Source organism: Trachemys scripta, chromosome 17 (assembly GCF_013100865.1).
Source record: "Trachemys scripta elegans isolate TJP31775 chromosome 17, CAS_Tse_1.0, whole genome shotgun sequence".
Lineage (NCBI taxonomy): Eukaryota > Metazoa > Chordata > Testudines > Emydidae > Trachemys > Trachemys scripta.
Genome location: NC_048314.1, coordinates 21,881,287 through 21,896,811, shown reverse-complemented (window position 1 = coordinate 21,896,811; position 15,525 = coordinate 21,881,287). Strand labels below are relative to the sequence as shown.

Genomic DNA, 15,525 nt, shown 5'->3' with positions numbered 1-15,525 from the left:
CGTGCCAGGGATTGGTAATGTGGTATGCAGCCTTTCACTTCCACGTCATGAGATGAATCTAAGCCTGGCAGGCTAATGTCCTGCCGGAGCAACTCAGCTGTACACAGGAGGGACCATCAGCAGAGCTCAGTCTCCGCGCTCAATTCCAGAACTCGGCCCCTCTGCTGAGGCTCCAAACAAGGACAGCATTTAGGCCTTGTCCACTTATGGAGTCATTGTTCGATGTGTGACACTCAGATTGTGGAATCTGAGCGTTCACATGGAGGTATTCTGGTGTAGTTAATCTGCTTTAAATCCACACCCTGCCTTATTCTGGAATATTATCTTCCACATATAGACAACCTCTTAAAAGGGCAACATCCACATACAACCTCCACAGTTTTAGTTTCAGGCTGCACCTGCCTAATTCACCTGTTGATTTGTGTGTGTTTACGATGATAATTTTCCTGGTTTTTAAAATGTTTCCCTCTCCCCTATTGCTGAAAGGCACCCAACAGGGGGAACTGAGTATAGATAGAGGAGACAAGCCACAAAGTGCTGTCAATTGCACTAAGTAAACAAATGGAAAAGAAGAAGAATATGGCTTCTTGAATATCTTCCAGTTCTGCTCTTCAGTGTCCCTTGGAACAGCAGCAGGTAAGAAAGGTCCAGAGAGAGGTGTGATTTCTAAGATGAAGGTTCCCCTTTAACACCAGGAGCAGTGCTGGACATAGAGTGAGGCTGAGACCATCAGACTTAGTTCACACAGGACATCCCACTGCCATCAGAGGGTAACATGTTTTGGTTATCAACCTGCTGGGACCTAGGTTTGGTCTGGTGACTTGGAGGTGAACGGTTCTGCATCCCATTACAAATGCTAGGAGCCATTCGGTTCCCTCAGATTTTACTACACTTCCTGGTCAGGTAACTGGCAAACACAGGGAAAATTCATGACATCAATTCCAAATCACTTATCGAGGGCTAACAATTCTCCCCTCCCACCCACACAGGGGAATCTCCGAGGCTGTTCTGCTGTCCCCTACGCGCACACTACTCCTGTGGGGCGTCCTGCACATGTCAGAGGAGCAGAGCCGCCAGGAAGGGATCGGCTGTGCAGACTGAAGAGAAGAATCTAGCTGCTTCCAGCCTGGGGATTATGGAATGTTTGTTATGACTGAGAGCAAAGTGGACAACTCTGTGGAATTAATTTGCATCATAAAACAAAGAGAAGGATTGTGTCCCTTTGCAGCTGAAAATAAATCAAACATTATCCTTTCTGACTGGTCAGTAGTTGCATGGGACATTCCAGTGAGAGCAGGAATGAAGTCAGGCTCTTCTGCTCCACAACACAGCCCCCCTGCAATGTTGGCTACTGGAGAATCTGCTTTATCTGTAGTTGTATCATGACGTATGTCCTCTGCATGGGGCATCAGTTAACAGTCAGTCACATAATGAACACATAATTACATTTAATAGGTCCTGCCCTCATTTTGAGGTGATCCTCAATTTTAATCAACAGAGGAAATAATTACAACCAGAGGGACTCCATCAATTCAAACAAGGCTCCAAATTTTGATTTTGTACAAACAAAGCTTCTCAAAACCCAAGCGATGGTGCCGTATTTTTTTAATCTTTTAAATTCCCTGGGAACGCCTGTTTATTTGCTTAACAAAATATTCCCTGGGAAGGACAGTTGGTGAGAACCTGAAAGTGAGTCATTATAAACAGTGGAGAAGCTAACTTGATAGATTTGCATTCTGCAAAGTGAGAGAAATTGCAAAAAGTAAAGAAAGCACACCGAGAGAGAAGAATAAAAGGGAATTCAAAAAATTTGCTCAGTTTCAATAATGTAAAATGTTATCAGCAACCTAGAGAAATCAACAGCTTTCTTGACAACACAGGACTTTGAGACTGGCAATATCCCTTTGACAGAAACGGAGGGTCTCAACAACGATGTATAGGAACACCAGGTCTCATTCTCATCTCACGCCAGTGTAAATCAGCAGTAACTCCAGTGAAGTTAATGGTGTTATCTCTGTGTACAACTGATGTAAGTGAGAGAAGAATCAGGCCCACCATTCTTCAGAGTGGCACAGCATGGCATGAAGAACTAACAAGTCTCAAATTGCCAAAAGTGACAGGGGGAGATTCTGATCACACTGACACCAGAATGTTCACGACAAACTCCAGGTGTAAAGCTGGTGTGAAAGCAGAATCAACCACACAGACTTTGGATATCCCATTGCATTGCCAGCCTGCTCCGGAGGGGACGGGGACAGGACCTGGGGCAATCTCCCCCTTATTCACTAACATCATTTTGCTGCAACTTAATTCAAGAGGCAGCAGCACGATGAGGCGGAAAAAGCAAGCCCGAGCTCGTTCCTTCTGGATTGCCCATGAGGAGAGGAGGCTGGCAAGCTGCACTTCCCTGTAACACTAAGGTGTCAGCTCCAGGCACCAGATCGTGGCTGGCTGCTGAAGACAATGATGACGTTTTTAAAAATAACGAACATGGGGACCACAGCTGGGTCTCTGCTAAAAATAACCCACTTGGTGGGGAGAAATTGACTAAAAGCAAATTGCAGGCTTGCGTCAAACAATGTCAACCCGGCAGTGGTATCACCCTGGGTGAGGTTGCTTCATCCTCACTTCCAGTTCCCAGCATGGACAGTACATCCCCAGGACGTGCCTCTGTGCTAGCACACGACATCTCGTCAGTCACCGGGCAGTTCACTCGCGCCGGTGATGTGCTAACCAACTCGGCCTGGGGATTTCTGAATCCACGAAAGGCTAAACTGCTGCTCACTCTAATACCTCCCTTTGTGACAAACCAACACATTCTAAGTGGGCATCGAGCAGCCACTCTCACAGGTAACTTCACAAAGATCTGCTCCCCATCCGGACCCAGAGGGCTGAGCACAGAAGGGGAATTAAGGGCACTCGGCAGTTTACAGGAACCAGTCCTGAATCTTTAGCTACTCCTTGTTCTGAGAAGCCCCTCCCTCTCGCAGCTGCTGCCTGCGCAGGACTGCACGGACACCTCTGGGAGGGCACCGCTTTCTGCAGTGCTCTCCATCCTTTGCTATTTCTGTTCGGTGCACCGAAAAGTAAAAGCTTCCCCCCTTCCCAACCCATTCTACACTGACACCCATCCGGCCAAAGGTTGCTTTCACACTCCCCCAGGGTGCGTGCACACGGACACGCACACGCACAGAGAGAAGGCTCTCAATTCCTTACCATAGGGCCCAGATTTTCAACTCTTCTTAACTCTGCCACAGCTCCTCTGTCCACCAGGCCAGTTGTCTGGCTTTGCAGAAAGCTTATAAAAATCCACCCTCCGTAACAGAAACTCCCCCCATACAAACCTCCTGGAGGTTTTTTCCTGTCCCCCTTTCTCATCCCATCCCTTCCATAGGCCTAGCTGAACTGGATATGCAAAAGCAGTTCAAGCTTCAGCTCTGCTCCTGATGCCGTCTGATTGGCTGGTCTGTAGCTGGGTAGGAGAGCTACAATCACCATAAATGTCAACATTAGTACAGTTACTGGTGAGCATTGCTGTGCTGGCCTGGCCTGGCCTGCTGTTCAGAGCACAGGCATGAGAGACACAAAATACACTAACTAATGCACTCCGGAGAAGGCAGCTCTCCTATCCTCCAGGGGAAGCAATTAAACAGCTGGGAAATGGCCTAATGGCACCATGCTCTGCTGCATTCGGTTTAAATCAAGGAAAACATTTGGACAACAATATCCTGGGACCTCCTGCAGCTCTGGAAGTGAACGGGAACAGGTCTAGTGGTTGGGAAGAGCTGGGGTGACTGTACGCCAATGGGACCTCTGAAGCAGCTTCTGCCAGCTTGCCGGCCAGCTCAGAGTTCTTACCAAGATTCTCTCTGCTCAGGCCGGAGGGGGCTGTAGGGTCCAGGGCATCTATTCCAGCAGTTAGCCATGGTGGAAATGCAGCTATGGAGCAAGAGCTGTGAATAGCTTCCCCTCTCACATTAGCTTCACAGAGAAATAATGCAGCCAACCAAGAGACATGCTGGCCACACATCTGACCTCTGAAATGAGGCCCCTGTAATTCAGAGACGGCATTGTGACAATTAACAGCATCTCCTGCAGAAAAATCAGAGAGTTTCCCGGAGGAGTCTCAAAAGGCCAGGGCAAACCAAGGCTGTGTTGCAACATAATCAGCTGTTTGAAAAATATATTCTCCTCACAGAGGTGCTAACACCGCTTCGGTTGATTACCGCTGAAAACTAGTTTAGAAACTTAATTTGCTTCCCACCAATCATGCTCTTCATTTGCTGCTCCTTTGCAGCCTAGCCAGCAAAACTGGCCCAGGGCCTTTCACCTCATTTTATAGGGTTACCATACGTCCAGATTTTCCCGGACATGTCCAGCTTTTTGGGCCTTAAATCCCCGTCCGGGGGGAAATCCGAAAAAGCCGGACACGTCCGGGAAAATAGGGAGGGAGGGATTTGGGGCATAGGTCCCAGCCGGAGCCGCTGGGGCCGGCAGTGCTTGGCCGGGGCCGCGGCGGGCCAGAGCCGCTCGGCCGGAATCAGGGCCGGTGCCCCAGGGCCCGAGCTGGGCGGGAGCCGCCAGGGCCAGACCCTCTTGGCCTGGGCCGGCCGACCGCCAGAGGGAGCTGCTCAGCCGGGGGGGGTTGGACTGGGCCGCGCCCCACCCCCAGTTTACCTGTTGCCTCCCTGTTTCAGGCTTCCCGCGAACATTTGATTTGCGGGAAGCAGGGGAGGGGGAGGAGCAGGGGGCGGAGCGTTCAGGGGAGGGGGCAGAGTTGGGGCGGGGACTTTGGGGAAGGGGCGGAGTTGGGGCGGGGCCGGGGTCCCGTGGAGTGTCCTCCTCTTTTTTTAAATTAAAATATGATAACCCTAAGTGTACAACCTATCTGATCTCCCTGCTGTATGTATTTCTAATATCCCTCTATAACGTCACCACCATGTCCTCAGAGCCACACCACTGTGAAAGCTGTTCGGTGATTAATTTCTTTGCAATGAACCTCATGAGAGCATTTCTAGTCACGGCCGATTCTGTACAACCCTTTACTTTTGCAAAAGCTATGCAATGTCTATTCCTCCCGGACCACGCCCCTTTATGCTCACTTTGAAAGCTCCACTTTATATTAAAATATACTGGAGAAGGGGGAAAATCCAGCAGCCTCCCCAAAGATGAGGCTGCCCAGTATCTTCCAACTCTAGGGAATGCATGCAAAGAAGTTACTGGCCTCTGTGCCAGCCCCTTCAATAGTAAAGGATGGTGTCTGCAGGGGCAACCAAACCCACCTGTGCTTGACAAGATCAGAATCTGCTGTGCCCCCTAAGAATCCTCCCCCTTTAACAGCAGAACGTCAGCCAGCAGCAGGGGACGCTCAGGTGAGCGCTCTGGTTGTCTCTGGCTCTCCTGGTTCTGTGAGCCAGGCTTGGGATTGGAGAAGAACAGACAGACTTGTGGATTACGCAGTACTTTTTGGTTCCTTTTAGACTGGGAATAGATGGAAGTAGCGGCTACCAGCCACTCCCACTCCTTTTCAATTATGCCTCTAAAGCTGCCAAATCCAGGCAGTGCAGAAAATAAGGGCTGTCCTAAAACGAGCAGTGGGTAAGTCAGTGGCAGAAGTGTGCTGAAGCACGAGAGGAGAGCAGGCAAAGACGAGGAGAGAGAGGCTACGCAGTTTGGTACAATGCCCTGGTTTCCATCCCCCTTCTCCAGCCCACATTAACACATTTCCACAGGTGTAGACAGATCCCTCCATTACTCATTGAGAACAAAGTGAGACTATTTACTGAATGAAAAGCCACCACATGGCACCATCCCGAGGGTTATTTATGGGGGTTTCCTTTCCCACCTTTCCAAGACTACAGTCCATGTCTGCAGCAAACCATAAATCCCATAGCGAGAAGCAGGGCTGCCCTCGATCGGGGACAATCCCAGCATCCAGCCGCACCTGCTGCTCAGCACTAGAAGGGCATCTCAGAGCCAAGAGGAAGGTCGATAATAATTAATACTTTGCACTTCCAGAAAGCAGGCTGGAAACTGGCAGATCTCTGAGAAGGGGCACAGCTCCACCTCCCCGACAGCAGGTACTTCCTGCTCCCGCCCAGTGACCCAGGAGCCAGATCCCCAGACTTCCCCTCCCACAGCAACCAAGAAGTTGGGTTCGTTCTTCTGAAAAAGGAAAGTGAGCAATCTGATGGTGTCAGCTGTGGACTGGGAGCCAGGACTCCTGACTTCTGCCCCCTGCTATGACATTAACTCATTGTGGGACATTAGTCACTTATGTCCCTCAGTTTCCACTCCTGGAAAAGAGGGGAAATGACCCTCCCTTAGCTCAGGGGGCTGATGCCAGCTTTAATTAACGTGTGCTACAGGCTTTGAGATCACTGGCTGGCAGACACTAGTGAAGGACAAAGCATTAGTGTGGGACTTGCACAAAAAAGGCCAGTCGTCCTTCAGCCTTTGCTGCTAATAAATTCTAGTAGGGCCCTTTCCTTCCTCCCAGTGTAAACGGCCCCTCACCCCGTCCTACCAGCCATGCAGGGGCAAGCAGCATGCTTGGCACAACACCTCCAGTCAATGGATTTCACATTGCTAACTGGACAGAGGCCTGTTTCTTCTCGCAGTCTGCACACTATGCCCAGGATTTAGCAGGATCTGGGGGTCTGGCTTCCCCGCAGGGCACTCTGCAGCAGCCTCACCCTTTGCAAGCAGCCGTGGCACGCAGAGATGGTTTTGGAGTCCTCGATCTGGTTTTCATAGTGCCTATAAAGAAGGGCACCAGGGTCAACCTTCTTCCCAGGTTTGGATACATTATTGGGGTAGCCAAAAATAACAAAAAGGCAGCTCCAATCAATCGTTCCGGCCCCAGCAGCAGCCCTAGGATCCTCAGAGGAGAGCGCTAAGTGCTGGTTTGAGCCTGGGAGGTCCCTGGCAGCCTGGAGTCACTCCCACCTGGAAGAAAGGCTCTCTGCAGAGCTTCTGAATAACGTCACTCAACTGCTCCAAAGGGAGCCCGTGTCCAACCGTCCCCACTCTCATAAAGCTGCAATAAAGCGTGGCGGTTCGTATGGGAGAGCCAGGGGCTTCGCTCGCCTTGTTTCCTTCTGCTCCTTATCTCCCGCTTGCTAAGGTCAAGTTACAGTTTTACTAGCTCGTTATCATTTTGGCATGGCGCTAAAATACAAAACCTGAACTTTGGAACAACCCTGGCACCCCCCGTGAGGGGAGAGCTGCAGCGACTCGGGCCAGCGGAGACAGGCAGCGAGCGGCCAGGCTGTTCTAGCAGGCCAGCACTAGAACCATTCCTTGTGTGCGCTTGTATGCGATATCAGACGATCCAGAAGCAGGTCTGAGCAAGCACATGCTTCTGGCCCTGAGCAGCAGCTGGCGCCAGATACGCCTGGTATCTCGCTTGTCATTACAATTCATCGAGATGCAGCAGATCCCACATGGTGTAAAGCAGCACAGCTCCACTGAAGTCTGCGGATTCACGCCAGCCCAGGATCTGGCCCATAGATAGTAGAGTTGGAAAAGGCCAGTTAGGCCCTGGCTAGTCCTCCCGCCTCTGCCAACGCAGGGCTGTTCCCTGCATGCTACTTGCAGGGACTGTCCAGTTTGGTTTCCAGGGTCCCAAGCTGAAACCCAGCGAGGGAGTCCGAGCCTGAACAGCGATACTGCTATTTTTAGCCCTGTAGCCTGAGTCAATTGACCCAGACTCGGTGCCACGCGGGGGGGGGGGGGGGGGGGGGGGTGTGCATTGTAGTGTAGATGCAACCAGGAGCCTCGGCTCCCCTCTAACACATCCTAAACTCGGGAATGTTTCCCTGATACTTACCCACATTTTCCTTATTTCATCCACTTAGGTGGGTGTGGTTTATCGGCCTAAGCTTAGAACAGTGATCCCCAAACTTTTCAGGGTCACCCCCCCCATCCCTGTCCACCCCTCCCACCCCAGCTGGGAATGGGGCCGCAGCTTCCGGGCTGGAGGGACACGGACAGGGGTAAAGCAGCCGGAGGCCCCACTGCACCCCGGAAATTTCCTTCAATCCCCCCTAGAGGGGTGCGTCCCACAGTTTGGGGATCTCTGGCTTAGAATTACAGGTTCCAGGCCAAGCACAGCTAACTTAACCCTTCATCTTCTAGAGAGCACTACGATGACGGGTGTTTTTCAGCTGAAACCTTAAGAACTGGGATCCTGTTTGGTCTGTGGGGCCATTATCTCTGTCCCAGTGATTACTGCCAGGCACCATGCTTTGAAGAAGCTACGCTCAAGAGACCCAGTGCTTAGATACTACTGCAATGGGCATTACAGGAAAGCTATACACAGACCTATTAGTCATAAAAATCCTCGAGCCAGGATTTATCCCAATATCCTACAGCCAAATTTTCACCTCACCTCCCAGTTGTGAATCATGATGTGTGCTGGTAGAGGGCCATCTCCACCCATTTCAGCAGGGTTAGATGCAGTTGTAAAATACTTTGGCAGCTTTTATTATTATTACTGCTACTAATTAAACCCCACTCTTCCTTAGCACTTGCACCATCCAAATTCCTTAAAGACTTCCATTAGTCATCCACTAGTCTTCTGATTGTTTAAAAGTGCCCATTGGACCAAAAGAGTCGGTGTATCCTGTCGGACACTCAGCGTGTCAAACAGTATCTTTGGCTGGCTCCTTAGACCAAAGTTTTGCCCTTGTTCACAATTAACGGGTATTCATGACGTAGCTCATGATTACCGAGAGTTCCATCTCTTCTGAGAACCAGGAGCCTCTCTCTTCTCTGGACTTAAAATGAGCTTGGGTTAATCTGGGTTTGCTGAAGTCAGATGGGACGGGGAGGGTGCTAGAACCAGCCATTGCCCCTCCCCAGCTGGGAAGTGAGCTTTCCAGCTGCTGCCGTGTTTACTTTTCTCCAGGTCGTTAAAGCCAGAGTCCATTCATTCTATATTGGCTGTGATGTCTGGGCTTTGAGGACTCCATCCATTCACAGAGGAAGCTCACTCACCTGACCGGAGTGGTTAAAGCTGGCACAGTGGGGTTACTCAAGTCAGTTCCATCCCTTTTCAGTTCAGACTAAACTCTTGTCAAAAGCCAAGAAAGACACAATATTCTTTTTAAAAAGCTCAACCAATCCCGTGCTAGTCAGTATAATTCAACTGGTAGAGTGGCTCATGTCTGCAGGGCCGAGTACAACCATTTTTTATTGAGGCTGTGTACTTGTCACTGTAGGGCTGATCACAAGTACTAGGGCCATATGCATTATGCTGCAGTTACAGGGTTGGCTCCTGAGCTCTAGGCTGAATTCTCACAGGGACATTTTTCAAGCGTGCTGGGTGGAGCACAGTGGTGTGTTGAGGCAGGTGCTGTGACCTAGTGTCAAGAGCACCAAACTGGGACTCAGGTGAGCTGGGTTCTGTTCCCGCCACTGATCTGCAGGGTGACTTTGGGCCAGTCACATTCCCTCTGTGTGCCTCAGCTTCGCCAGCTATAAAATGGGGATAATGATACTGCCCTTTTTTCGTACAGCTCTACATACGAGCATGTGTTACTGTAGATGTCTGTGCTGTACTTCAGATGCCTGTGCTACTGGTGTTAGGCCAATTTCTGGCCAGGAATGTGCATACATTGAAATCCCACAGAGCCCTCTATGGCAGCACAGCCTGGGGGAGGATATTTCCTCCTGGTTTCTAGTTTGGTTTGAAAGTCCCTGGGACAGTTTGAGAGGAAAAAATTACCTTTGTCCTATATTCTAGCAGAAGAGTTCAGACGAGAAGCAGCCCTGACTCCTGAACACTGAGGTGGGACTGGCTCCAAGACACAGACCCTGAAACAATGCTTGGGGGACAACAAGGCTATTTCTATTGCTGCCACTTCTGCCCAGTGCAGCTGGCTGAAGGCAGAAGCTCCTCCAGTCAGGCCTCGCCAGCGTTCACATCTAGTCATCGTCAGAACAGCTCATCTAATTAATCTGGGCTTCTTACCACAATCTGGTCAAGTCGGATATAAAGTTGGAGGCTGAGCTGTTTGATCCCCTCACCTGGCAGTTTACAGCTCTGCATCTCACAACCCATGACACAGATTCAACACCTGGCCGACAATAAACCAACAAACCGCACTCGGCCTGGCGCCGCCCAATAAACGGGGGGCAGATGCCACTGAGCTGAGCTCCCGGCAGCCGCTGTGGAACCTCACCTGCAAAGTCACAGTGCTAGAGAAATGCCAGCAAATGGCAAAATGACCTTGACTGTGGTTTATTTTTCTCTCCCATTCAGTTTCAGATAAATAGTTAATCCAGAGGTGAAGGGCACAGAAAACCACCCAGGCCTTGAAGATTAGAGAAACAATAGCAAGATAAAAATGATAGATTTTTTAAAAAAGAGTTCACTCCCTAGTGTTATTAAAGATGGGCCTGATTTGTAGAGATGTTGAGGAGCCCAAACTTGAACACAGTCAACTTCAGCTGCAGAGTTGTGGGCAGAGACGCAGACTCTGTGGGTGCTCTGGGGCTCAAGCACCCACAGAAAAAAAATAGGGGGTGTTCAGCACCCACCGGCCACTTCTGTTCGGCAGGGCCTCCGATCAGCTATCTGGCAGCTGGCAGGAAGCACTCGGGGGAAGACGGAAAGCAGAGGCTGGGGAGGTGGGGGCAGGGGACGGAGCAGGGGTGGAGCACTCATTTGGAAAAATAAAAGTCAGCGCCTGTGGTTGTGGTTGTCCACCACTTCTGAAAATCAGGCCCTGAATCAAAATATATTTAATTTGAAACTATCTTTAGCCTGTGATTGATGCCACTTTACTCTCTGCACTTGATCAGCATGAAGTGTGAAACTAGACTGGTCAGTTTCTCTTTCTGTTTCTAATCAATTTCACCTTTGGTTAAACTGCACTAGCTCATTCACTAGCACTAAGCTTTTGTGTTGGGTTTCCAGCAAACAAAGGGAAACTGAAATAAACAAGAAACCTGCTTTCATTGCGATTTCATTTGTTAATCATTAATATTTTTTATTTCTATCAGGTTTTGTAAGTCTCTTTTTTTCTCCTAAACCCAGAGCCTGATCTTGCAAATATGTACTAACATCAGGGGCGGCTCCAGGCACCAGTGCAGCAACCACGTGCCTGGAGTGGCAAGCCGCGGGGGGTGGCATGCCGGTCGCCGTGAGGGCGGCAGTCAGGCAGCCTTTGGCGGCATGCCTGGGGGAGGTCCGCCGGTCCCGTGGCTTCGACAGTAATTCGGCGGTGGGTATGCCGAAGGCGTGGGACCAGCATATCACCCGCAGAAACGCTGCCGAATCCGCGTGACCAGTGGACTGCCCGCAGGCGTGCTGCCGAAGGCTGCCTGACTGCCATGCTTGGGGTGGCAAAAACCATAGAGCCGCCCCAGACTACCATGCACAGTGTTCCTTCCCAGGCACAAGAGTAAGCACAGCTCAAGCTGGTGAGCATTTGCAGGATCCAGCTTATCAATTTTAGGTCTAAAACAGTCGCCTTTTAAAGTCATATGATTTGGGTACAGCAAATACAAATGAACTTATTAGCATCTAAACAGCATTTTACGCTGCTTTATCTTTCTTAATGAAAATATTTGCATATATAAAACCCAGGGTTTTACAGGCAGCAGCTGAACTTGGAGATTGTTTCACGAAACTAAATGCATTTCCACCTCTCCTTTGTTCCTTAAAAAAATACAAAAATTTTTAAAAACCAAAATAAATAAGTAAAAGGAAATGTGAGTCATCCTATTTGACACTTATGATGGTTCCATTACAAAAGATAATCATTTGCTCCACTCATCAGTTGCTATATATGGCGAACAACGCCTTTTCATCAGTCAGGAAAAGCAACCCGTTATTCCCCATGACATTTGCGCTGGGACTCTGATGCTTATGTTCTCCAAGACCCACTTCTGATCTTTTTCATTATTATGTTTTTAATGAACCCATCTTCTAAAGGGAAATAGAAGTGAGGGGTTTATTTGACTGTAAGCATTTTATCCATGCAGGCCCACACAAACCCAGCACTAGCAGATACAGCTAATTTCTTCCAATTGCCTGTCTGCATCATAGCCAGATAGACTGCTTGTGCCTTTTATGGATATAAAGGACATCCCCCTCTGCATATGAATTCTGAAGCTCTTCCCTTCAAATGGAAGGAGAAGATTCAGGTCTATTAAGTTTGTTATTCTCAACACTGTTTTCACAGCTATAACAGGGAGATGCTGGTTGCCACATCCTCTGCTTTCCTCACACTAAAACTCTACAGCACACGAGCTCTTGTGATATTCATAGGTTTGTTGCATTTTCGTATCTTATCACCTGGACAGTATGTGGAGCAGTTAAAAGGAGATTATAAAGCACTAAGAAACATTTAAGCCAATCAAAGTGCTTCATTGGATGAATCCACTTAGCCCTCTAATTTTGCCTTCTGGATTCAGCTCCCACGTTTACAGGCCAGGGTTTGACACAGCCGCTTTTCACTCCAGCCAGCAACAATCTCCTCTTCCTTCCCTTCCACAACAACCTACTGACAAAACTCATTTTCCACTGACAGTTCAACATCTTACTGACACAAGACCCAGAGCACGTCTAGATCTACCCAGGTTCCATAGGAAAACCTGCCCATTGGAAGCTGCATGGGTCTGCCTTTTGGATCCAGACAGGCTTATCTGCAGCCATACATGTCAGTTTTTACAGAAACCACATTTCAAACATCGCACAAAAGGCCGTAAATCCTGATTAAAAAATCCCCGCAGAGCCCAGAAACACAGCCGGGCAAAGGAAACCTATTTTTATAAATCACCGCGCGATTTTTCACTGACATCTCCATTTTTCTTTACTGACTTTCACTAACAGTCCATTCCTGATGGATGATTTTCCTACTGATCAAGGTAGCCTGGGAGATGAGCGCTGTATAATATTCAAAGGAGGATTGAGCGAGCGTTGTTCAGAGCCCAGGCAATTGCTTTGGAATAGTGATTTCAGTTGTCAAGGCTGAATCCCACTGCTCCATGCCCCCCAATCAGAAAATACAGTGGGAGATTTCACAGTGCAGGAACACTGGTGTCATTCAGCAGCCTGCAGGCATCGTTTCTGCAACCCCCTGCAAGTCCAGGGGCAACTACTTTCAACACTGGAGCTAAAAAATTATTATTAAAACTTACGAAATGCAGAAACTCTTGAAAAGTCAAATCTGGCACAGCCTTAAATGAAATTACTGTACATGCCTGTGAGGGGAACGTGGATAAGGACGTAGTCATGCTTGCATGCAGGCCTTATCCACAACCCACACCTGCTGCTACTCTCTGAAAGTCTGACTAATGAACACAATTTATGGTTAGGAGGCTGTAAGACACCGAAAAGGTTAGACTGCAGACCCAGAAGTGAGGCACAGATTGAGCAGGGTTCATAGATAACCGTCACATTGCAAGACTAAATCACTGTACTTCAGAGTAAGGCAGGCTAGGATAGGCCACCTCCAGTCCAAAGGACGCAGCCCCGCTGGGAATAGGTTGCCATGGGCAGGAGAATGTGGCGGAGAAATGCATTCGAAAGAGGAGGAAAGGAAATCAGTGCTAAATGTTGTTGAAAAAATAATCATTGAGAAGGATCTCAAAGCCAGAGGGATGAGTTCTATTCAAATCTCTATGTAACAATACAGAAAGGGCATCGGGATCTAGCAGATTAAGCAAGGACAGAGAGGAAATGTTGCGTCCTTATCCCAACTCTCCATAAACTGGGTCATGTCACTTCACTCGTCTGTGCTTCCGTTTCCCCTCCTGAAAGAGGAGGGTCGTGACCCTTCATATCACAGGATTAGTTGATGTTGCTGAAATGTATTAGAATTCCAAGTGCCAGGTCAGAGCTAGGTGTCATATTACAAGAGCGGAGAAGACTCACTTCCTAATCATTACAATACAGTTTTTTTCTTACATGAGTCATGGGTCATGAGTTCAGCATGTAAGCAAGAAGGACCTTGTAAGGGCCAGGGGCCGCTGGCCCCTTGCCCAGCTCTCTCCAAGGCAGAGACAAATACACTGAAGACTTTGGATGTGTTCAGAAATGTGGTGAGAATGTGGATGTTTCTGTACCTGCTGGGTGTATCGTGCAACAGAACCTTCCCTGTATCTGGTCGGATACCGTTTGATTAAAAAAATAGTAATAAAAAAACAGAGCTGTGTAAATGTCAGCTGCCAACCGTCGAGTCAGTGAGCTGCGGGCTCTAGCCTCCTCCGGATTCAGTTCTGGCTACGTCATTACTGCTGCAGAGCTCCCACGGGGCACTGTTTGGGCTCTGCTTCACCAGAGGCCAGTCCTGATTCCATTGGATTAAGCGTACATGGGGACGGATCCCAGGGGAAACATGCTGGCTTTCCACTTGATTCCTTTCCTTGCTGGCTCCCCAGCTGTGGCCCGAGGCTGCTTTGTTGGGTTTGCAGGGGAAGGGTTAAAATCCCTCTGGGAAATAAACCAACGCATTCTTTGTTCTGTTTTTTGTAACACATTCAAACCATTTTTATTCCACGCAGGTTTTGACCCTGAAAACGAGGTTACCACAGGGGTGGGTGTTTTACTGTATGAAATTACTGACGCCCACAAAGGAGCAGGCCACAAACCACTTTCACTCCTGAGCCAGGATGTGAATTCCTTCCTCGGGAGGGCAGAGCCAGTGCACCAATCTCCATTTGAACACTAAGGGCCATAGTCTGCTCTGTTACACGGGGGGAATCCCGAGGTAACCCTGCTGAAGGGATGCTCTGGATTTACGCCAGCATAGCCGAAACCAGAATCTGGCCCTCTGCGTGTCTACTTAGCAGAGGGCCTTTGAAGTGCAGCATAGCTTTCTGTGCTGAGCAATAAGGTCAGATAAGACGGAAGGCAGGGTGTTCAAAGGGCTGCAGCCTCTCCCTAGTTTGTGCCAGCTCAGGTTTGGGGCCAGGCTGGGGAGGTGTAGCTAGCAGCCTGTCAGTCAGCTGTTAGCAGGGAGATTTACTCTGGCAATGCAAATGGTAAATCAGGATCCACTCCACTGCGGGAGGCAGCTGGCAGATTTGTAGGTTCAAGTGCCTTTAACAATCATCCTATTTTGCAGCCAGGTTCCCCCAAGGCACCAGAGATGCCAGCAAGGAAGAGGCCACAGACACCCACCCCCGTTTGTGCTGCATCATCTGCCTTGCTGTGTTCCTTGCAGACAGGCCTCTTGTGTTATCCCACCACAACCGGGCTCTCTCCTAGATGCAGTCCCTGTCATACACAGAAGAGCCTTCCCAACACTGACAAGCCAGGACCAGGGAGAATAAGGGCTTTTCAGGGGGAGCGAGACCAAACAGGGCACAGTTCCCCAAACGTCAGGGTCTCTGAGACACTGGGGTCCAGTTACAGACAAACTCATCCCTTTGCATCAGCTGCCCTAGATTCACTCGTCCTGTTCTTCAGACCCCATTCCCCTCCTCCCCTCCCCCCCCCCGGCAAGCAAGCACCCTTCCCCATTACACACGCCTCTCACTCCCTGCCCAGGGGTTAAGCAGCAAGTTGGC

The 15,525-nt window shown here is 49.4% G+C and overlaps 1 protein-coding gene across 9 annotated transcripts in view; it reads right to left on the bottom strand.

Annotated features, from left to right (window-relative positions):
* DAB2IP (DAB2 interacting protein) overlaps positions 1 to 15,525 on the bottom strand; it is a 328,611-nt gene that overhangs the window by 81,220 nt on the left and 231,866 nt on the right. The window contains exon 1 of one of the 9 annotated variants that reach the window (XM_034793820.1): positions 6,696 to 7,089. The exons of 6 other annotated variants lie outside the window; for them this stretch is intronic. In XM_034793820.1, the coding sequence (XP_034649711.1) occupies positions 6,696 to 6,808 (113 nt within the window). In that variant the 5' untranslated portion in view covers positions 6,809 to 7,089. Of the gene's footprint in view, positions 1 to 5,845; positions 6,065 to 6,526; positions 6,551 to 6,695; positions 7,090 to 15,525 lie in introns of those variants that run through there. 2 more of the 9 variants (XM_034793824.1, XM_034793821.1) reach the window with 2 other exon arrangements.